This window comes from Cebus imitator, unplaced genomic scaffold (assembly GCF_001604975.1).
Source record: "Cebus imitator isolate Cc_AM_T3 unplaced genomic scaffold, Cebus_imitator-1.0 Scaffold36, whole genome shotgun sequence".
Lineage (NCBI taxonomy): Eukaryota > Metazoa > Chordata > Mammalia > Primates > Cebidae > Cebus > Cebus imitator.
Window position 1 is genome coordinate 802,483 of NW_016107351.1, and position 21,482 is coordinate 823,964.

The 21,482-nt window shown below is 58.4% G+C and overlaps 2 protein-coding genes across 10 annotated transcripts in view; one reads left to right on the forward strand and one right to left on the reverse strand.

The window, feature by feature from the left end:
- The window catches only part of LOC108301616 (cytochrome b-245 chaperone 1), an 8,390-nt gene extending 3,819 nt beyond the window's left edge, over positions 1–4,571 (forward strand). For 4 of the 6 annotated variants that reach the window (XM_017524736.2, XM_037737137.1, XM_017524731.2 and 1 more), the window contains exons 3-7: positions 84–125; positions 681–754; positions 1,389–1,485; positions 2,617–2,761; positions 3,075–4,570. In XM_017524736.2, the coding sequence (XP_017380225.1) occupies positions 84–125; positions 681–754; positions 1,389–1,485; positions 2,617–2,761; positions 3,075–3,195 (479 nt within the window). In that variant the 3' untranslated portion in view covers positions 3,196–4,570. Of the gene's footprint in view, positions 1–83; positions 126–680; positions 755–1,388; positions 1,486–2,616; positions 2,762–3,074 lie in introns of all 6 variants that reach the window. The other 2 variants (XM_017524737.2, XM_017524733.2) reach the window with 1 other exon arrangement.
- A 569-nt stretch (positions 4,572–5,140) lies between these two features.
- The window catches only part of HEXD (hexosaminidase D), a 24,323-nt gene continuing 7,981 nt past the window's right edge, over positions 5,141–21,482 (reverse strand). The window contains exons 1-11 of one of the 4 annotated variants that reach the window (XM_037737139.1): positions 19,043–19,047; positions 18,796–18,883; positions 13,786–13,950; positions 12,159–12,342; positions 11,295–11,366; positions 10,711–10,906; positions 7,864–7,946; positions 6,568–6,646; positions 6,377–6,478; positions 5,863–5,952; positions 5,141–5,590 (exon numbers count right to left, since the gene is read on the reverse strand). In XM_037737139.1, the coding sequence (XP_037593067.1) occupies positions 5,383–5,590; positions 5,863–5,952; positions 6,377–6,478; positions 6,568–6,646; positions 7,864–7,946; positions 10,711–10,906; positions 11,295–11,366; positions 12,159–12,342; positions 13,786–13,950; positions 18,796–18,801 (1,185 nt within the window). In that variant the 5' untranslated portion in view covers positions 18,802–18,883; positions 19,043–19,047 and the 3' untranslated portion in view covers positions 5,141–5,382. Of the gene's footprint in view, positions 5,591–5,862; positions 6,020–6,376; positions 6,479–6,567; positions 6,647–7,863; positions 7,947–10,710; positions 10,907–11,294; positions 11,367–12,158; positions 12,343–13,785; positions 13,951–18,795; positions 18,884–19,042; positions 19,048–21,482 lie in introns of those variants that run through there. The other 3 variants (XM_017524725.2, XM_017524726.2, XM_017524727.2) reach the window with 3 other exon arrangements.

The window sequence follows — 21,482 nt, forward strand, 5'->3', positions numbered from 1 at the left end:
GGCGGGGCTTACGGGGCTCACCAGGCGGGGAGGAGGCGGGGCTCACGGGGCTCAACAAGCAGGCAGCCACTTTCTCTTCCTAGGAATCTTGTCGATTGGCCTGGCTGCTGCCTACTACAGTGGAGGTAAATAAAGCACCCCCCACACCCCATAACTTTTTCATGTGTTTAGAAAATATAAAAGAGAAGGAAAAACTGTCATTTGTGACTGTCCATGGGGCAGCGTTTAGGAGAGGCACCTCTGCCCCTCGATCGTTGTGGGCCCACGCTCCTCCACTGTTCTGGCACGCCCATCCCGGCCCAGCACCCAGCCTGCAATTCACTTCTTAAGTCTTCTGTGTTTTGGGTCATAAAATATTCTCAGAAAGATGCTCTTGAGTATCTGCCTAAGATCCAGCTGTGGGGTGAGGGATACTTCCCACCCTGCCACCATCCCTGGGCCTGCCCAGATGGGCAGAGGCCCCGTGCACCCCACCTGCCTCTCACATGGACTCCAAGGGTCACAGCTGGGTGGGTGTGCTGCGTGTGGGTACTGAGTGGCAGGGCCAGCAGACAAGAAGCTGCCCGGGGGATCCTTGCAAGCCTTGCCACTGGCCAGCATCTGGGGAGGTTGTGCAGGGCGGGGCCTCCCGTGGGCACGTTCCTGGGACTCACAGGCTGGCGCCCTATGTCCGTCTCCAGATACCCTGGGCTGGAAGCTCTTCTATGTCACAGGCTGCCTGTTCGTGGCTGTGCAGAACTTGGAGGACTGGGAGGTAAGGTTGGCTCAGGTGCAGGACGAGTCCAGGGCCATTGAGCCGCTGGGTGTTCTTGCAATGGGAATGAGAGGAGGAGGAAAGGCCTGGTGACCTAGTGCTTCCCCGTCCTGAATCCTTGGTCCTTGCTCGGAGGTCTCTGTTCATCGGGACTTGGGCCCTGCGCTCACCTGGGCCCACAGTTGGTCAGGGAGTCTCCCGAAGGCATTTTTCTCTTAGAAGCTCTCCATGAGACCGTCTTTGCCAAAGTGTTCTCTTCCCAAAGTTGCCACGATGGGGTGCGAGTCAGCTTTCCCCGTGGCCGGGCCTCCCGCCTGAGACCCTCATCTTTCAGCCTGGCCCACTGCTGCCCTCTGACCTCTGTGCCCTCATTTGCTCATCCCACTGCCCTCCTGCGCGTCTGTTCTGCCTGCAGAGCGGAGCAGGTGCCCACTGGACCTGCCCCCCTCTTTCCTCCACAGTTCCCAACAGGAATCAGGTTGCCTGCAGATGTCTGGCTCTGGCACAGCAGCATGTGGGGCTTCAGGGGTTTGGGTTCTTACTGGGAGGGGCCCCAGCCCCCAGCCCCCCTTCTTGATACCACAGCGGCCACAGGGGCCCCTGTTCCTGGAGGTCAGTGCATATCGGTTTTCAGGAAGCCGTCTTTGACAAGAGCACAGGGAAGGTTGTTTTGAAGACGTTCAGCCTCTATAAGAAACTGCTGACTCTCTTCAGAGCAGGCCATGACCAGGGTGAGTTGAGGGGAGTGCGGGGATATGGGACACAGGCGTGGCACTGTGGGCGTCTGGGTGACTCACGGGCCTAGGGGGGCCTGGAAACACTGAGGGTCCAAGCTCACCTGCCTGGTGACCAGGGTTGGGTCCTGCCTGCTGGACGCAGGGTCCCACGGATGCCTCTACCTTCTCGGTGGAGTCTAGAGCCTCCTGGGTCCTTCAGAGGTTTGGCCCCTGGGGAGGGTGGGAGGATGGGTTTGGCCCACCTGCGCTCGGGTGGCCTGTTTAGCCGTGTTCTCTTGCTGGCCCAGCAGCCACTTGTCCCAGGTGCAGTTTGGCCCCTGAGGGCAGGTCACAGGGCAGGGCAGGGAGAGCCTTGGCTGCTCCAGCTTTCCTGTGGGTTCTGCTGGACCTGCAGTAAGAGGCTGGGTGCTCTGAGGAACCCCCACCGTGAGCCTGGGCACTAGCCCAGCTGTGGTCAGCACTGGTTTCCTGTGGAGAGGCCTCGGGGTCTGGCCACCCATGCACAGCCCGAGGGTGGGACGGATTCGGGCAACCAGTCGCTGGGCAGTCTTGGGTTTGGTGCCACCCTGCTGCGCTGCTGACAGGCTGCTTCCTGGATCCCTGCAGAGACCTGGCCAGGGTACTGGCCCCACGTCACCCACGGCTTTGGGGAGAGGAGCTGCAGGCCCGGCCTGGGTTGTGGGAGGCAGCTGTGCTGTTTTCTGACAGCCGTTGGGGCTACAGGATGGGGCCACCCCAGTCCCTGAAGAGGTGGCTTCCCTGAATGGCCACAGGAAATTGCAGGGTGGCCCTGGCTCAGCAGCCAACCTTGGGGAAACAAGGAGGGACAGTGCAGCATAAAGATGTCGCCCTCACCCACCGTCGCGCTCCCAGGAGAACCAGCAGGCCGTGCTCTTGGCCCGCCAGCCTGCACTGTGGGCACATCCTTCCCACCCAGAGGACCCTACACTGCCGTTAGGGCCACAGCAGCCCTCCAGGCCCAGCCTCAGACAGGGAACAGCACACACTTTTGCCACCAACCAAGCATGTCCGTTGCTCTTGACGGCGCCAGTGGCCCTGGAGCGACTGCCGGGCAGCATGTGTCGGTGGGGACGGCTTGACCACTGACCGTCTGTCTCCCTGCAGTGGTGGTCCTGCTGCAGGATGTGCGTGACGTGAGTGTGGAGGAGGAGAAGGTCCGGTACTTCGGGAAGGGCTACGTGGTGGTGCTCCGGCTAGCGACAGGCTTCTCCCACCCCCTCACCCAGAGCGCAGTCATGGGTCACCGCAGGTAAGGCTGCGCGACTTTGATCTGGCCAGAGCTGCCGCTGTGTCAGGTGACTCCCGTTCCTGGGCGCCCAGAGCTGCGGGGCAGCTGGGAGAGACAAGCTGTGGACGGGTCACAGAGGGGCCTGGGCAGCGTGTGCAGGCTGAGGGCAGCCCCACTGGGGCTGGGGGGTGGGACCAAGCCAGGGAGTGCTGGGTCCAGTTTGGGAGTCCCAGGGGCTGCTGGAGGAGGGTGGCTGACGGGGAGGCTGGTGTGGGTATCGTGGCGCCCTGTGCCAAGGTGACCTGACCTTCCTCCTGTTGCCGGCCTCGCCCAGTGACGTAGAAGCCGTTGCCAAGCTCATCACCAGCTTCCTGGAGCTGCACTGCCTTGAGAGCCCCACGGAGATGTCTCAGAGCAGTGACAGTGAGGCCGGTGACCCTGGGAGCCAGAGCTGACAGCCCCCGTGTGCCTGCGCCTGAGCACCGCCCACAGAGCCCTCGGCCTCGGTCGGCACCCCCAGTTGAGTCGGCCTCTCGCCTGCTCCTCCTGCCGCGTTCACACCGCGTGGAACAGCAAGCTGGACCTTCTCTGAGGGGCTGGGCGGGGACTCCTGGTGTGGGAAGGGGGCTGCGACGTCAGCGAGTCCTCCGGGAATCGGACAGCGGCCCGGCTTGGGCAGTTCGGGGTGTGAAGACAATGGGCTGCATGGCCTGGACTGGACAGCGCCACCCTCGGCCTCTGAAACAGAAAGGGCACCCAGGCGTTCTCCGTCGTGAGGCCTGGGCCTGCCTTCCTGCAGCCGGAGGTCTCGCCAGCCCTCGACTCCTGCTGTGGGCCACAGCGAGACCTCAGACGAGTAGAGAGGCTGGGCCAGGCCCCCACGGGTGCTGGTGCTGTGCGATGTCCCCGACAGTGTCCCCTCCCTGCGCGGATGACCCCGGCGGTCAGGTGCTTCCCCAGGCCTGCCTGGCTGTGCATGCTGCGGCCACACTGTGGAAGCCGCCCCTCCCCAAGGACCCGCCTCCTTTGCTGATGCCAGCCTCTTGGTGCACAGACTGCTCTGTCCCAGCTGTCGCCACAGAAAGGTCTCTCTGCTCCACACCCTCAGCCTCAGCAGAAGCTGCTAGGCCAGAAAAAGGGTCAGCTCTTCTAACATTGTGCGGCGTTTAAAAACTGGGAGCTCCAGCCCGGGACTGCAGTGGCTCATGCCAGTAATCCCAGCGCTTTGGGAGGCCAAGGATTTGGGAGGATTGCTTGAGGCCAGGAGTTCAAGACCAGCATGGACAACACAGCAAGATCCAGTCTTTACAAAAAAAAAAAAAAAAAACCCAACCAAAAGAAACACTGGGAGACTTTCTGCAGAAATTGAGTTCCAGCCTCAATTGAACCTGGGAAGACCTGGTGGGGGGAGGGGGCTGGGCTCTCGGCTGCACCCCCGCAGGAGCTGAACCCCAGCCGTCTTGCCCGCCAGTGCTCTTGGTCTCCTGAGGTCCTACCAGGTGCAGTGTGCACCGAGCCTGGTGCCATGGCCTCCGAGCTGGGGATTCCTGGGCCCTGTGAGCCCCCAGGCAACAGCCCCAGGAGTGGCTGGTTAGGAACAGGAACGCCTTTGCCCCAGGTCTGGCTGCTGCCTCAGTGACAGCAGACAGGAAAGGGGTGAGACCCTCCTCAGCAGTGGCTGCCAGCCCATAGCTGGGGGACATGCTCCCCTGAACATGCCAAAGTTATGTGTGTTTTTGTTTTGATTTTCTTTGAGATGGAGTTACGCTCTTAGCTCCCAGGCGGGAGTGCAATGGTGTCATCTCAGCTCACTGCAACCTCTGCCTCCTGGGTTCAAGTGATTCTCCTGCCTCAGCCTTCCAAGTAGCTGGGATTATAAGCACCTGCCACCACAGCTGGTTAATTTTTATATTTTCAGTAGAGACGGGGTTTCACCATGTTGTCCAGGGTGGTCTCAAACTCCTGACCTTAGGTGATCTGTCTGTCTTGGCCTCCCAAAGAGCTGGATTAAAGGCATGAGCCACTGCCCAGCCCAAAACTAGGTTTTTAGATGGTTAAACCTGAGATGTTTTTTCTTCCTAAAATGAAAAGTATATGATGCAGTCATCTCAGGTTTTTGGCCTGTTCACCCTGGGCTGTAGGAAGGTGCTTTAGGTGAGAAAGAGGGAACCGCCCTCGCCAGGTCCCTGACACGGGTGCTGTCCTGGCCAGGCGGCCCCCCCCCGACACAGGTGCTGTCCCGGCCAGGCGGCCCCCCCCGACGCGGGTGCTGTCCCGGCCAGGCGGCCCCCCCCCGACGCGGGTGCTGTCCCGGCCCTTCCTCCTCACCAGCCCCAGGGCTGCGGTTTGTTCCTGGATGCAGCTGGAAGCTGGCGGCAGCCTTGAATAACCCTTCACATGTAACTGTGGCTTCCACTCTTTATTTCAGAATTGGTGTCATACGTCAGATCACAGAGTGGGTCTCTCTGTGCTGCTTCCTTCTGTGTTTTCTAGTCTCTTCCCCCATGGGGCTGCCCAGGGCCCGCAGGAACTGCGTGTGGACCAGACACTGCTGGGCCAGAGGGCACGATACCTACATGGGCCCCTTTTGCCCAGGCCGACAGTTGGCTGCAGAGCCCCCAGCGAAGGCACGAGCTCTCCCCTCAGGGGTCCTGAGCAGCACCCCCAGCAGGGCCGGTGGGCGGGGGCTGGGGGGCCGCTGCCTCGCTGAGGTCCTGTAGCAGAGCTTGCAGCCGCTGCAGGCTGGGGTGCACATTCTCCTGCAGCCACTCCTCCACGGCGTCCGGGTAGAAAGCCAGCTGCAGGGCCGCCTCCAGCTCCTGCACAAGGGTGCTCCACTGCGCCAGGAGGCTAGGGGTGAGGGCGCCGTGGGCACACGGCATGCATACTTGGGACCTGCCCTCAACCCTCTGGTCAGTACTGCCTCATGCCTGTTTACCTTGTGTAAAATGGGGCTACTGTCCCTGTCTCATCTGTGTTTTGGGAGGAACACGTCAGTGACAGCTGCACATCTGAGCCCAGAAGCCCACCCCTCACCCTCCTCTGCTTTCACTCTAGCTGAGGGACGTGCAGCAGTCACTGGGAGACCCACAGCTGCAGGGCCTGCGAGAGCCGGGCCTCACCTGAGTGCTGCGGGCTGGATGTGCTGGACCATGACCGGGTGGATGAGCTTCCGCTGGCGGTGGTAGGGGCTGAACCAGCCGGTTACGTACCTGGGCAAATCCACATACAGGTGTGCCATGCTACCAAGGCAGCCATGGGGCGGTTTTATAGTAATACCTCAGAAAATGCGTAAAAACTGGATAGGCATTTCTAAGTCTTACATCCCCCAGAAAGTCTTTGTGAAGGATGAGGTTGCCTCCTCCTGTGCTGGGGTGGGGGGGGCTTGTGCACCTGCCTTCACCTGCACCTGTCTCTGCCTGCCCACCTGCACCTGGTTGCTCATCTGCACCTGCCTCCCACCCACCTCCCACCTCCACCTGCCTGCTCAACGGCAGCTGCCCCCCTGCCCCCCGTCACCCACACCTGCCCCCTCACCGACACCTGCCTCATGCCTGCCTGCTCCTGCACCTGCCCTTCCCCACCCACATCTGCCCGCTCACCTGCCCCCCACCCACACCTTACCCACACGCTCACCTGTTGCCCTCCAGCAGCATGTCCACAGAGCTGCGCAGATGGAGGCTGACTTGTGTGACAAGGGCAAGGATGCTTCTGCCAGGGAAAGAGCCGGCCCCCTCCCTGCAGAGAGCCCTGCTGAGAACAGCCTTCCCCAAGGGAGGCGGAAGGGGAGAGGAGGGCAGGGAGGGGGAGGGCCTCGGGGTACTTGCCTCACAGGGTCTGTTATTTCCAGGCTGGAAATCCCAAGAAGGTTCTCCATTTTTGCTTTAACATCTTCATCAAACCCTCCTGAAATCAACCACAGGCAGGGCGGTTGGGGGGTCTTTGGAGGAGAGGCGGTTACACTGGCACTGGGACCTGCAGGCCTGGGGGCTGGGGCAGAGGCGGGCAGCACGGAGAGCCACTGGCCAGGCCCTGGCCCGAGTGTGCTGGCCAAGGGGACCTGGGGCAGACAGGCCTGCTGCTTCTCTTTAAACACGTGAAATATGTTCCTTATTTTTTAAAACAAGAAAACAGAAATAAGACTCTGTTGCCAGCAGCACCAGCCGGACAGCAAGTGGCCCTTTCTGCTGGGCGCAGCCTGACCCGTAGGTGTCCAGGGCTCACAGAGTTTGCCACTGTGGTTTACACAACCAGTGCAATATCCCGGAGCACCCGAAACAAACCCATGAGGCCTGCGGGCACTGGGAGGACACACCTCCCAGTGTCCGAGGAAATACTCGCTGTGAAAGGCTGGTGGCCGGAGGGCAGTGCCCAGTCACAGGGGTGGCAGGTGGGGCCGTGGCCAAGGGACACTGCAAATACCATCAGTATTAACACAGCTCCTTAGTGTGGGGCACGTGTGTCTGTTCTAGCATTTCCGCCCCTTTCTACTTGTTCTAAGTGGTGCAGTCAGCAGCTGAGCAGTCAGTCTGATCTCATTCTGTGTTCTCTCACTGGCCCACCCCCGTCTGGGCTGCCAGCCTGTGGGCCCCACTCTCAGTGCATAGGCACCACACAGTGGCCATAATTCCTGTGTGGCCGCATGGCTCACCTCGCCACGCCCCTGCGACCCCGAGGGGCACCCTGTGCCTGCCCCTGCCTGTGGGTCCTGTTGTCCCCTCAGGCGACCTGGAAGTGAACGCTGGGTCCAGGGCCTTCCAGGGCTGGAAGCTGAGCCCCACACCTGCTCAGCCAGGTGTTCAGGACGTTTCTGCAGCAAAGGTAGAGCTGCTCCTCCCCACGTCCGACCTCTGCATGCATTTCTGCGGGTTCACTGTGTTGAGGGGTGCACCCTGAGAACTCTCCAGTCTGCTTTGGGCTTCGGCTTGGAGATCGGGCACAGGCCTAGCCTGGGTGGACTTCAGGGCAGGCGGGTGGCTGAGCTGGGGTAGTGAGACTGCCCTCCCCCTGTGAGAACCACCACAGTCCAGCAGGGAGTTTGGAGCACTGGGCACTTGGCCTCCTGTCCTTCAGGTCTTTCTGGGAGGAGCCAGCGGGGCTTGGGGTGGCCACACCAGACGTACCCCGTAGAAGCAACTGCAGACAGGCGGCCAGGGACGGGACTCCTGCAGGGAGCAGCTCACACAGCACAGAGAAGTGGTCGTACCTGGGTCCATGAGAGGGGTGCTCAGCTCCACGGCCCCCCCCCAGCCTGACACAGGCGTCCTTAGAGGGGTGCTCAGCCCCACAGCTCCCCCAGCCTGACACAGGCGTCCTTAGAGGGGTGCTCAGCCCCACAGCTCCCCCAGCTTGACACAGGCGTCCTTAGAGGGGTGCTCAGCTCCACAGCCCCCCCCCACCAGCCTGACACGGGCATCCTTAGAGGGGTGCTCAGCTCCACAGCCCCCCCAGCCTGACAGAGGCGTCCTTAGAGGGGTGCTCAGCTCCACAGCACCCCCCAGCCTGACACAGGCGTCCTTAGGGGGGTGCTCAGCTCCACAGCTCCCCCAGCCTGACACAGGCGTCCTTAGAGGGGTGCTCAGCTCCACAGCGCCCCCAGCCTGACAGAGGCGTCCTTAGAGGGGTGCTCAGCTCCACGGCCCCCCACCAGCCTGACACAGGCGTCCTTAGAGGGGTGCTCAGCTCCACAGTCCCCCCAGCCTGACACAGGCGTCCTTAGAGGGGTGCTCAGCTCCACAGCCCCCCCAGCCTGACACAGGCGTCCTTAGAGGGGTGCTCAGCTCCACAGCCCCCCCCAGCCTGACACAGGCATCCTTAGAGGGGTGCTCAGCTCCACAGCCCCCCCAACCTGACACAGGCGTCCTGATGAGAGGGCTGCTCAGCTCCACAGCCCCCCCCAGCCTGACGCAGGCATCCTGACTTGAGGCGTCCCTGATCTTGTTCCGGCAGTGCCTGGGGCAGCCTGACCCCTTCCACCACAGGGCCCAGGGTTTCCAGGGCAGGCTCTGTGCGGTGGGGCTCTCACTTCAATGCCATTTTAGAATCCATATGAGTGAAGAGGGCCGGGATTCCTTGCTGCCATGCTTTCTGGAGCCATGGGGACCTTGGAAGGTGGCCGGTCATTGTCACTCCCCATGGCACCTCTGGCCTCTGAGAAAAGGGCTTCTGTTCCTGGGGGCTGCCCTTGACACCCCCTTCCTAGGGCCTCTGGGCTCCTCCTGCCCAACCCTCTCCCTCAGCCACCTCCTGTCCGGCTGACAAGGGTGGTGGCTTTTCCCCAAGGCCCCATGACGAGGGCAAGAAGTCAGGCCTGGCAGGCAGCAGGTCAGGGGCAGTGTCTGTCCCAAACGAGGGCTGGGGGCCTTGACCTGGCCTGGGGTGGAGGTCAGGGCTTCCCACTGCCAGGTAGGGGGCATCCACCTGCCTGTGCCTCAGTTTCTTCAGCTGTAAGTGAGGTGGGTGACAAACGCTGCCCCAGGTGTGAGCACAGCGAAGGCTGGGCGATGCCTGATGCCACAGCCCCCGGGCTCGCCTGAAGGTCGTGCCGCCACTCCGGGAGAGGAGGAGCCTCACCCTGCTCTACGGCGGGTCCTGGTCCATGCAGATGGAGCTGCATGCCAACAGGGCAGTGGCAACCAGCTAGAAGCAGTCCCCGCCATGAAATTCTTGAGCTTTGTGGGTCAGGGCACAGGGCCCCAGCAGGTTCCTGTCTCCAGCCGCTCGCCCAGCCCGTGGCACCTGTGCCACCTGCCCCTGAACCCGCCAATGTGAGACAGGACCTGAGGTCAGGACTTGACCGGCAGCCAGGGGTTTATCTGCAGCTCTGCTTTCCACGTGGCATCATCACAGACGCAGGGGCCTGGGAGCGCCAGGGTGACACCACTGAGGTGCAGCTCCTTGGGACTAACAAGGCCCATCCTTGCCAGTCAGGACCCACAGTCCGAGACGTTTACAGCTGAGGAAACGCTTAGGTACCCGCGGGGAAACTCCTGCAACAGCGGACAGTCCTGGCGTCCCCACGGCCACGGCCGCGTGTGCCTTCCAGATCCCCGCCCTTAGGCTTCCACACGCTCGCACACTACAACATCCAGGACAGCGTTCTTTCAATCCACAGAGTAATACATTCTTTTTTCTTTTCTTTGAGACAGAGTCTCACTCTGTCACCCCAGCGGGAGTACAGTTGTGTGATCTCAGCTCACTGCAACCTCTGCCTCCCGGGTTCGAGTGATTCTCCTGCCTCAGCCTCCCGAGTAGCTGGGATCGCAGGCGCCCGCCACCATACCCGGCTAATTTTTGTATTTTTAGTACAGACGGGTTTCACCATGTTGGCCAGGCTGGTCATGAACTCCCGACCTCATGATTCAGCTGCCTCGGCCTCCCAGACTGCTGGAATTACAGGCATGAGCCACTTCGCCCGGCCCAGAGTAATAAATTCTGTCACAGTCGGCCCACCCCCAGGTAGCATGGCTTAGTGTTGATGCAGCCAAGACCCTGATATGAGAAAAACGGAACACAGTCGGGCACGCCCGCACCGGCCTTCCGAGGGTCCCGCCTCTCTCACTGAGCACCTTTCCGTGATGTCCCCTCACACTGCACTCGGCCTTGAATTCTTTCCTGTGCCAGACCCAAGAACCTTCTGGTGGGGTCTGAACGGAGACTGAATTTCTGGCAACAGAATGAAATTCTGAAAGAGCCAAAACCCCTCTTCCTGCCTCGCCACATGCAACACACAGCCTTAGGTGTGGTGCACAGGGGCAGCCTGGCGGGCAGGGGCCACGTGCTCCTGACCCTGAACACGTGAGCAGCGCCCCTCGTCGGCCGCTCTGCGTGCAGGGCAGCCCTAAATGGCTGCTTCCTGTGGCTCTTCTCGGAGGCCTGGCCTGCTTCTCCTTTGACAGACCTGGGACAGGCTGAGGTGGCGGCCACCAGAGCTGCCCTCCACCCTCTGAGGACAGATAGCCCAGGCTTACCTCTGCCAGCCGGTCAGGATGATGCCCTGCAGTGCGTCGGTTGGTCCGCTGCCCGCCACCTGCAGCCACTGCGCGTGGTTCCTGAGGTGGTGCTCCACGGGGGGCAGGGCCTGGCTGGGCCCTGTGGCACCCTTGAAGGCACTGGCTGCCCACAGCCGCAGAAAGCCGCACCGCTGGTACTTCTGCATGAGGAGGACTGGGTGAGAAAGGAAGCGGGTGAGTGGCTTCCAGGGAGGTGGCCAACACGCACCAGATGTGCCTCTCGCGGCCATGCCCAGACCCGACATGGGAGCCGCCTGTGACAGCCAGGCCAGGTTCCCAGCTGGGGAGACTCCAGCACGTGTGTGGCCCTTGGTTCACCTGCTTGCTAGGAAAACACTGCTGGATCAGGAGGTAGGCACCAGTGCAGGGTGCCGTCCCGGGGCACTGTGGGCTGGGTCTGTTGGGGCTGTCCCTGGCCTCTATCCATGCATGCTGGTCAGGCTCCAGGCTGCGCAGTTGGGGTTGCAGGGTCACGGGGTCAGGGGCAGCCTTCCCAGACATGTGGCCACGACAACACCCCACCCCCGCAACTTGGCACTGACCCTTGCCATGCACATCCAGGTCGGCCGTGTAGTCCCAGAGCACCGGCTCCACCAGCTGCGGCACCCCAGACGCTGCGGACAGTGGACATGAAGTTGGCGAGACACCTGGATCACACCCCCAGCCCCTCAGACCCACTTGTTCTCGTTTTGTGTGAAAGTGTGAGCCAGACGCCTTTTAAAGAAAGGCTTGGCACCAAGCTGGGTTTTGACGATGAACACCACAACCTCACACGGTGCTTTTCAGAGCTGGTGCCCACTAGAACGACCGCACTCCCGCTGCTGCTCCACCAGGCCAGGAGCTGCAGGCACAGCGGGAGCACACGGCTGAATGGAGACTGCTCTAAGTCATCTATGTGGCATGCATGGGTGGCAGCTGCCAGGCCAGCATGGCCCTAGGACACCCTGGCCCCCAGCTCTGCCGTGGAGCTCTCTGAACATCGGGGCTTTGTGCGGAACCGGGCGGAGTATCTGAGCACCACCTCTTGGCCCAGGAAGGCGCTCAGGAGCTCACCCCAAAGCCTCAGGCAGAGTGAGCAGGGCCCAGGGGCTGGAAGAGTGGCCAGCGGGAGCCTTGGCCCCCAGTCCCAGCAGGCTGGCCTTGGAGGAGGGGCCACGAGTGCCAGACACTCCCGAGCCCTCTGGACCACCGGGCAGGCCTGTGCTCTCCTGCCGAAGCCTCCATGGCTTCTAGGGAAATGACTCAGACATGGTGTTTTCACGAGGGGATGCAGGGGTGGTTGTGGCAGGTCTGTGCGGGACTGGGGCTCACTCTGGGGCCCACTTCCTACAGCGCCTTCATTCTCTGAAGCCACGGGTCTTGGGCAGGTCCGTGGCCCACCCCCTCCCCTGGCCCCGCTGGCCAACCTGCGAGCTGGTCCTCAGGCAGCTCCCGTAGCATGTCATCCCACACCAGAGGCGTCACGCCAGGGCGCCGGGCCCGCACGTGGCTGGCCACCGCCTGCATGTGTGACAGGCACAGCTTCCCTGTGCTGTTCTGCTCCTGCTGCAGCCACCGGCGCGAGGCCTCCCCCTCTCCGAGGTAATAGACCTGCAAGGACGGAGCGGACGGCCTCAGCTGCCGTGCACACCACCGGAGGGTCCAGGGTCCACGCCGTGCTCTGACGGGGTGGCCGATGCCCATGGGGAGGACACCAGGGAGGGGCTTGGAGGGCTCAGAGCCTTTACTTGCCACCCGCAGCGTGTTCCTGTCTTCCTCACTGGGCCCTGAACTTCACTCAAGGTCTCCTGTGAATGTTCACAGCAGCTCTAATCACAGCTGCAAAGCGGAGACCACGGGGGTCCATCCCCCATGACGGGCCAGCACAGGGCAGCACCCCTCACCATGAACACGGCTCAGCCTCAACAGAGCGCCAAGCTCCGGCGGCTGACAGCCAGAGGAACACAGGCCATGCACTGTGTGAGTCGGTGCCCGAGGAATGCCCAGGACGGGCAGATCGGCCAAGACGGGAGGCCAACCGTGGTCACCGGGGCTGGGGGTGGATGAGGGGCTTCTGCCTGGATGATCACGCACACCATGAACGTTTGGAAGAGATGCTGACGTTTATACTTACTTATTTTGGAGACAGGGCCTTGCTCTGTTGTCCAGGCTGGAGTTCAGTGGCACAATCTCGGCTCACTGCAACCTCCACCTCCAGGTTCAAGCAATTCTCCTGCCTCAGCTTCCTGAGTAGCTGGGATTACAGGTGCCTACCATCATGCCCAGCTAGTTTTTGTATTTTTAGTAGGGACGGGGTTTCACTATGTTGGCCAGGCTGGTCTCGAACTCCTGACCTCAGGTGATCCACCCACCTCGGGCTCCCAAAGTGCTGGGATTACAGGCATGAGCCACCGCACCCAGCCTATATTTTTAAATGGTTAGAACGATAAAGTTTCTGTATATTTTATGCATTCAGATTTTCTTCAAAAAAAGGAAGCTTCTGGGGCTAAAAGGTTTAGGTTAGATTCCTGTGAGCCACAGCCCTGCAGAACCTCCCAGCTCCGTTGGCACTAACCCTGCCCTGTCAGTTCCGCGTCCTGCCCAGGTCCTGACTGAGCTGGAGTCCAGTAAGTGGAGGGAAGTGGGAGGGTGGGGGCTCATTGCCTGGAGGGGGCACGGCTCCAGCACCCGCTGGGGACCACCTTTTCCAATGAGTGCCTCAGGGTCCAAATGCAGAACCAACTTCCTCTCAGCAACGAAAGCATGTCTCTCAAGTTGCACCCTGACTCGCCCTGACTGCCAATACCGGGGCGTGAACCTGCCCGTCACGTGCAGGCCTTTGCCAGCCCCCCACCCAGGGTGTTCTCGTCTGACACAAGGGTGCCTCTGTTGGGCTCTGCAGGCCGCCTGTCCACCCGGAGAAGATACTGGACGGGGCTCCCTGAGGGGAACAAGCCTGTCTCTAGGCCTCAGTGCCTGGAAGATTTTCCTATTTAAAAGAACAAGCCATGACAGTGAGCGTGGCCTGCACAGAGCTGGGGCAGTGGCACCCACCTCATCACACCCGACGTGCAGCCGCTGGGCGCCTGGGTGCAGCTCCAGGACCTGGTCGATCATGGCGCCCACTAGTGCCAGGGACTCTGCCTCGTGGGGGTTCAGGGTGCAGGGGAGGGGACCCACCTCCCGTAGGTGGGCGAAGGCCGCATGCTTCAGCACAAACTGCAGAGACACAGAGGCGCTCGTGTTGGGGGCGGAGGAGCTGGGCTGAGCTCCTCCTGCCCACCTGGGGCTCCTGTTTCAAATCTATGGACAATAAAAAAAATTAGGCCAGGCTCAGAGGCTCACTCCTGTAATCCCAGCACCTTGGGAGGCTGTGGTGGGTGGAATGCTTGAACTCAGGAGTTTGAGACCAGACTGGGCAACACGGTGAAACCCCATGGAGTCCCGTTCTGTTGCCCAGGCTGGAGTGCAGTGGCATGATCTCAGCTCACTGCAACCTCTGCCTCCTGGGCTCAAGTGATCCTCCCACCTCAGCCTCCCAAGGAGCTGGGATTACAGGGATGTGCCACCATGCCTGGCTAATGTTAGTTTTTTTAGTAGAGATGGGGTTTTGCCATGTTGGCCAGGCTGGTCTCAAACTCCTGACCTCAAGTGATCCACCCGCCTTGGCCTCCCAAAGTGTTTGGATTACAGGTGTGAGCCACTGTGCCCGGCCTAAATAAATTCTTTTAAAACAAAATCAGTTTAAGGAAAACAAAAGTGTCCAGGTGTGGTGGCACCCGTCTGTGGTCCCAGCTTCTTGGGAGGCTGAGGCAGGAAGATCACTGGAGCTAGGAAGTTGAGGCTGCAGTGAGCTGAGACCGCACCACCGCACTCCAGCCTGCGCGACTGAGCGAGACCCTGTCTCTGAAAAGAAAAAAAAGAGAGTGTTTATGTGTGAAAGACCATTGTAACTCTGGGTGAGAACAGAGACCTATGGCCTTGGCCTAGGGTTACTCACTGCCCCCTTCCCCCTCACTGTGGAAAACACAGCTTTGCTGCCAGAGGGGCAGACTTGACTTGAGGCTGGGTAAAAACCCACCCCTTTTGGGGGCACTGTCAGTAAAAGTATCAACTGCAGAAAATGCCATCTCCTACTTGCCAGAGGGCACAGTCCCTGCTGGGAAGAGCCAAGACTGGCTGGAGATTGAATGGAAACAAAGGCAGACGGTGCCACACACTCTCCTCAGGCCTGGCTGATGGGGCCACACACATACGGGGACCCGAGAGGGCCAGGGGGGAACTTCGAGAATCTGGGGTGTACCCCACCCCACTGCCCACACATAGCCCCGTGGCAAGGGGAGGAGGCTGTGGGCTCAAAGAGTGTGAGCACAACCTCTGCCCAAACGCTTGGCCGACCACCACCAACGAACACGGAGGGGCGACCCTAGGAAGCCAGGCTAAAACACAGAAGTAAGAACAACATCTCAGCACAGCTAGCAGTGAGCATACAGCCGGGGCAGGTCCTGCAGGTTAAATGCAGGCCACTTGCTAGAAAATAGCAAAACCACCACCAGCACCCACTGGGGAAAACAGCAAACATTCAGCTTGGCTATAATGAAGTAACTGAAATGTTCAGCTCTCAACCAAATATTCTGAGATGTGCAAATAAACTCGAACGTGGAATCCAGTTAACAGACTGACTCTCATGGGCCCACATGTAGAATTTACCAAATATTTCAAGAAAACTAAAGAATATGTTCTAAGAATGAAAGGAAGCTGGGCATGGTGGCTCACGCCTGTAATCTCAGCAGTTTGGGAGGCTGAGGCAGGTGGATCACCTGAGGTCAGGAGTTTGAGACCAGCCTGGCCAGCATGGCGAAACTCCGCTTCTACTGAAAATACAAAAATTAGCCGGATATGGTGGCGGGTGCCAGTAATCCCAGCTACTTGGGAGGCTGAGGCAGGGGAACTGCTTGAACTCAGAAGGCAGAGGTTGCAGTGAGCCCAGATTGAACCACTACACTCCAGCCTGGGCGACGGAGCAAGACTGTCTCAAAAACAAACAAACAAACAAAACTTAGCACTTAGGGAGGCAAAGGTGGGAGATTCACTTGAGCACAGAAGTTTGACATCAGCCCAGCAACACGGTGAGACCCCCCATTCTCCACAAAAAGGAAAATCAACAACAACAAAAACCAACTCAAAATGGGGCCAGGGGCAATGGCTCATGCCTGTAATTCTTTTTTTTTTTTTGAGACGGAGTTTCGAGGTTGTTAGTGCAATGGCGTGATCTTGGCTCACAGCAACCTCCGCCTCCTGGGCTCAGGCAATTCTCTTGCCTCAGCCTCCTGAGTAGCTGGGATTACAGGCACGCGCCACCATGCCCAGCTAATTTTTGCATTTTTAGTAGAGACGGGGTTTCACCTTGTTGACCAGGATGGTCTTGATCCCTTGACCTCGTGATCCGCCCGCCTCAGCCTCCCACAGTGCTGGGATTACAGGCTTGAGCCACCGCGCCCAGCCTCATGCCTGTAATTCTAGCACTCCAAGAAGCTGAGGGAGGAGGACTGTTTGAGGCCACGAGTTCAAGACCAGCCTGGGCAACAAGTGAGACCTGGTCTCCACAAGTAATTAAAAAAATTAGCCAGGTGCGGTGGTGCCCACCTGTGGTCCCAGCTACTCAGGAGGCTTGAGCCCGACTTCAAGGCTGCAGCGAGCTCCGGGTGTACACGGCACTCCGGCCTGGGTGACAGAGGGAGACTGTGTCTCAAGACGGAAAACGTGGATGTCCAAGCGTTTTGGAGAAAGAATTAAACTCAAAATGGATCACAGATCTAAATGAAAAATGCACACAAGTAAAACTTTAGGAGAAAATATAGGAACAACCTTTGTGAGCCGGTGATTGCAAAGAGGTTTTAGAAATGACACCAGAAGCATATAAGCTACACACTGGGAGAAATTACCTGCAAATTATGTAACATCAGAGGACTTGTATCTAGAATATATAAAGAACTTTAAAAACTCAAGTTGAAAAAAAAAGGGCAAAACACCTGAGCAGTCATTTCCAGTATACCAAGAAGGTACAGCAGCCCAGGCGCCGTGGCTCACACCTGTAATCCCAGTACCTTGAGAGGCTGCAGCAGGCAGATCACCTGAGGCCAGGAGTTTGAGACCAGCTTGACCAACATCTCAAAACCCCACCTCTACTAAAAAGACAAAAAATTAACTGGGCATGGTGGGGTGCACCTGTAATCCCAGCTACTCGGGAGGCAAAGGCAGGAGAATCCCTTGAACTCAGGAGGCAGAGGTTGTGGTGAGCTGAGATCACACCACTGCACTCCTGTCTGGGCAACAGAACGAGACCCTGTCTCAAAAACAAAGAAAAAAGGTATACTAATGGTAAATCTACACATGGAAGGTCTTCCTCTGTAAGAAACCAACCCTCCAGCACGCTGATTTTGGATGTCTGGTCTCCAGAACCGAGAGAACATTTCTGTTGCCTTAAGCCGCCTGGTTTGTGGTGATCATTTCTGCCCTGACAACAGTGTCTTTTAAGGAGATGGCATGTGTGCGCGGTCAGAGCTGTGCTGTGACTTGCTGTGGTGGGGGGAGGGGCCGGGAGACAGGGAGGCCCTGGAGACTCATTAGGGGAGAGTTTCACAGCGAGGCGGTGGGGTTTAGACAGGGGTGCTGCCTGCACAACAGAGGAGGAGGAGGAGGAGCAGCAGCAGGACGGACATGGGTGGGGGCGCGGGCGGGTGGGGGTGCTGACCGTGGCTGGTCTGCTTCTGGCTTGCACACCAGAGGCTGGAGGAGGTACCTCAACAGAAGTGACCAGCAGGCAGCTGGGGATGGGGATCTGTAACCCAGGAGGTCTGGAGTTGCTGAGGTGCAGACAGGAAGAGAAAGGGGAAGCAGGAGCAGAAATGGCACCGTCTAGAGAGGGAGGCAGGTGGGGCCGGGGGTCAAGAGGAGCCCGGGGGACTGCCAGCTACAGGGAGGCAAATGAAAATGGATGCCAAGGCGGTGCAGTCAGAGGCAGGGGAAGCCGGAGTGCGGGGCTCAGGAGAGTGCTGGTGATGCCAGACGCTGCCGAGGGCGTCCAGCCGGAGAGCACCAAAACCATCTCTGGACTTAGTGACCTGGAGGACACCTGAGGCCTTGGGAGAGACGTTTAGTGGAGAGGCGGCAGGAGGCCAAGAGTGCGCGCCAGGTCCCAGAGCAAAGCGCGGTGTGGAGAATTACTAGAAAGGCCAGGAGGACGGTGCTGTGGGAAAGAACTCCGGGGGTGCACGGCTGTGAGTGAAAACGCCTTCTTTCCCACGGTGTGTGGAAACAGAAGCCAGAATGGAGCATCTGTTAGAGAAATAAACGGAATCTAACAGCCATTAAATCAATGTGGTGTTAATGTTGCATCACTTCCTATTTGTTTGATGCAGATATGAAATAAATATATATATATGTCTCTTTTTTTAGATGGAGTCTGGCTCTGTGGCCCAGGCTGGAGTGCAGTGGCACGATCTTGGCTCACATACCCTCCACCTCCCGGGTTCAAGCAATTCTCCTGCCTCAGCCTCCCGAGTAGCTGGGACTACAGGTGCCCACCACCATACCCGGGTAATTTTTGTATTTTTAATAGAGATGGGGTTTCACCATGTTGGCCAGGCTGGTCTCAAACTCCTGACCTCAGGTGATCCATCCACCTCAGCCTCCCAAAGTGCTGGAATTAGGGGCCTGAGCCCCTGCGCCCGGCCTGAAAAGCAGCTTTTCTTTCCTTAATACTGTGTTTTACCTCACATAATAATATTCTGGTGAATACAGATTGAAAAGGAAACCGCCCCCCCCAGCCTCCAGGACCCTCTGTCTGGTTCTTCCCTTCCATTCCACAGGCAGAGAAGCTCTGACCGAGTCAGGCAGGGAGGGGCTTCCTAGAGCAAAGGCCTCCGCGTGTCGTGCTGCGCTGCACTGCCTGCACCCCAACCACGGGCCCTGCTGCGCCTTCTGCTGGGCACAACCCTGGCCCAGCCTGCAGTCCCGGGACCCCACACCTGCCACCAGGTAACTTCCGTTCCGGCCACTCACCTCCATGTGCCCAAAAGTCTGCACCAGTGGAATCACTTCCAGCTCGCTGAGTCCAGCCAGATGCAGGATCTCCTTGATTTCCGCGGGGCTGGAGGGACAAAGTTCATGCAGGGGGAGGGTCGTGTGGGCTGCGCAGGACGTCCACACTCCCCCAGCCTTCCTCATCAGGCCCTGGGGGGCTCTCCGGGAAATGGTGAAGCCCTAACTCCACAAAGCCTGATAGATATCCTGGTTTCTGGAATGGCACCTGCCCTAAAACTTGGGAAGATGATGTTCTAGCACATCTTCAAATAACAGTTTGCTTTTTTTTTTTTGAGACAGAGTCTCACTCTGTTGCCAGGGTGGACTGCAGTGGTGCGATCTCGGCTCACTGCAACCTCCGCCTTCTGGGTTCAAGTGATCCTCCTGCCTCAGCCTCCCAAGTAGCTGGGACTACAGGCCCGTGCCACTACACCCAGCTAATTTTTGTATTTTTAATAGAGACAGGGTTTCACCACGTTAGCCAGGATAGTCTCGATCTCTTGACCTCATGATCTGCCTGCCTTGGCTGCCCAAAGTGCTAGGATTACAGGCGTGAGCCACTGTGCCTGGCCCAGTTTGCTTTTCAACCCTCGACCAGAGAATGAAGTCGTGGCATTTTACAAGAAACTACACAAGGCCGGCACAGTGGCTCATGCCTGTAATCCTAGTGCTTTGGGAGGCCAAGGTGGGTGGATCATTTGAGGTCACAAGTTTGAGACCAGCCTGACCAACATGGTGAAACCATCTCTACTAAGAATACTAAAATTAGCTGGGCCTGGTAGCATGTGCCTGTAGTCCCAGGTACTTGGGAGGCTGAGGCAGGATAATTGTTTGAACCCGGAAGGCAGAGGTTGCAGTGAGCTGACATTGCGCCACTGCACCCTAGCCGGGGAGACGAGCAAGACTCTGTCTCTCACGTGTGCGTGTGCGTGCACACAGACACAGACACACAGACACAGACACACAGACACAGACACACAGACACACAGACACACACACACAGACACACATAGACACACACACACACACACACAGACACACACAGACACACACACACAGACACACATAGACACACACACACACACAGACACACAGACACACACATACACAGCTATACAAGGAGTCACGCATTCCAGATGTGGGGTCAGCAGCTGGCCCGCGGGCAGGTCCACCCCAGGGCCCTTGACCTGAAGCGATCCCTGCGGCACCCGTCCTTTGCAGGAGGGTCACACCTGGGAAGGGCTGGCTGCCCCGTGTTGACCTTTGTTTTTCACAAGCTTTCCCTGAGTTGTCATTTATGAATTTACCTAAAAAAAAACTATTTCTAGTTTTTCTATGTGTTTGAACCATCTTAGCCTCATCAGTTCTACACATTTATGAGTTATATAAAGTCTTTAAATATTCCTCTTTCAAGCTTCAAAGGCACCCTGGTACTTTCTCACATTGAAAGACACAAAACATCTTCGTTGTAAAAAAATACGGGAAGAGCATGAAGAAAATGCTAAGCCCTGATCGCCGCATCACGGGTAACACCCTGGCTCACCGTTCCGTCTTCTGCTCTAACCACACACGGTTTGCACGGGGCACAGGCGTATCGGAGTTTTGGCACGTGGAGCCGAAGGGCTTCAGGAGCACCCGTCACTTGACACTCGCCAGCAGGTGGTTTGCTTTTCTTACAATTTTTTAAAAAGCTTTACCACTTTGGTAGCCAGGATGGTGTTGCATTGCTGATTTAGTTTCTTTGATTTGAATACTATGCGGGTTTAACACATTCTTTCTTTTTTTTTTTTTTGAGACAGGGTCCAGCTCCGTTGCCCAGGCTGGAGTGCAGTGGCACAATCTCGGCTCACGGCAGCCTCTGGCTCCTGGGTTAGTCCAAACTGCACCATTTTACAAGCCCCCTGCCATTTCACAGACCGTGGCCAAAGTGACACATTCCACAGGGGTTCGGGCCATGAGAAACTTCCTGCCCAACTACCTGATCGTAAGACACAGGAACGTCTTCCTCACACCTGCTGGGCAAAGGCCCAACTGAAGGAACATCCCTATCACATTCTGCTGGGCAAAACTGCCAGAACATCACATTCTGCGGGAACAAGGGCCCAAGTGCCTCATCATGGGCATCTTCTCAACATCTTCCTGGGCAGCAAGCCACACTGCCCAAACCCCTCCCGCCCAGGTCTACAAGTACCCCAGCCTGCAAATGGCAGTGGGCTCCGGCATTAAGCTGGTCCCCCACTTCTGTAGGTGTCTGCAGTATACCTGTGTTGCTGTAGAGATGCCTTCTCTCTGTCTTTTTGTTTTTGAGATGGAGTATTGCTCTGTCACCCAGGCTGGAGTGCAGTGGTGCCATCCCAGCTCACCGCAACCTCTGCCTCCCGAGTTCAGTCAATTCTCCTGCCTCAGCCTCCTGAGTAGCTGCGGTTACAGGCACCTGCCACTACGCCTGGCTCATTTTTGTATTTGTAGTGGAGACAGGGTTTCACCATGTTGGCCAGGCTGACCTCAAACTCCTGACCTCAGGTTATCCGCCTGCCTCAGCCTCCAAAAGTGCTGGGATTACAGGCATGAGCTGCCGCGCCTGGCAAGTTCTGTGTCTTTCTTTTATTTATTTATTTTTATTTATTTATTATTTTTTTTTTTTGAGACGGAGTTTCGCTCTTGTT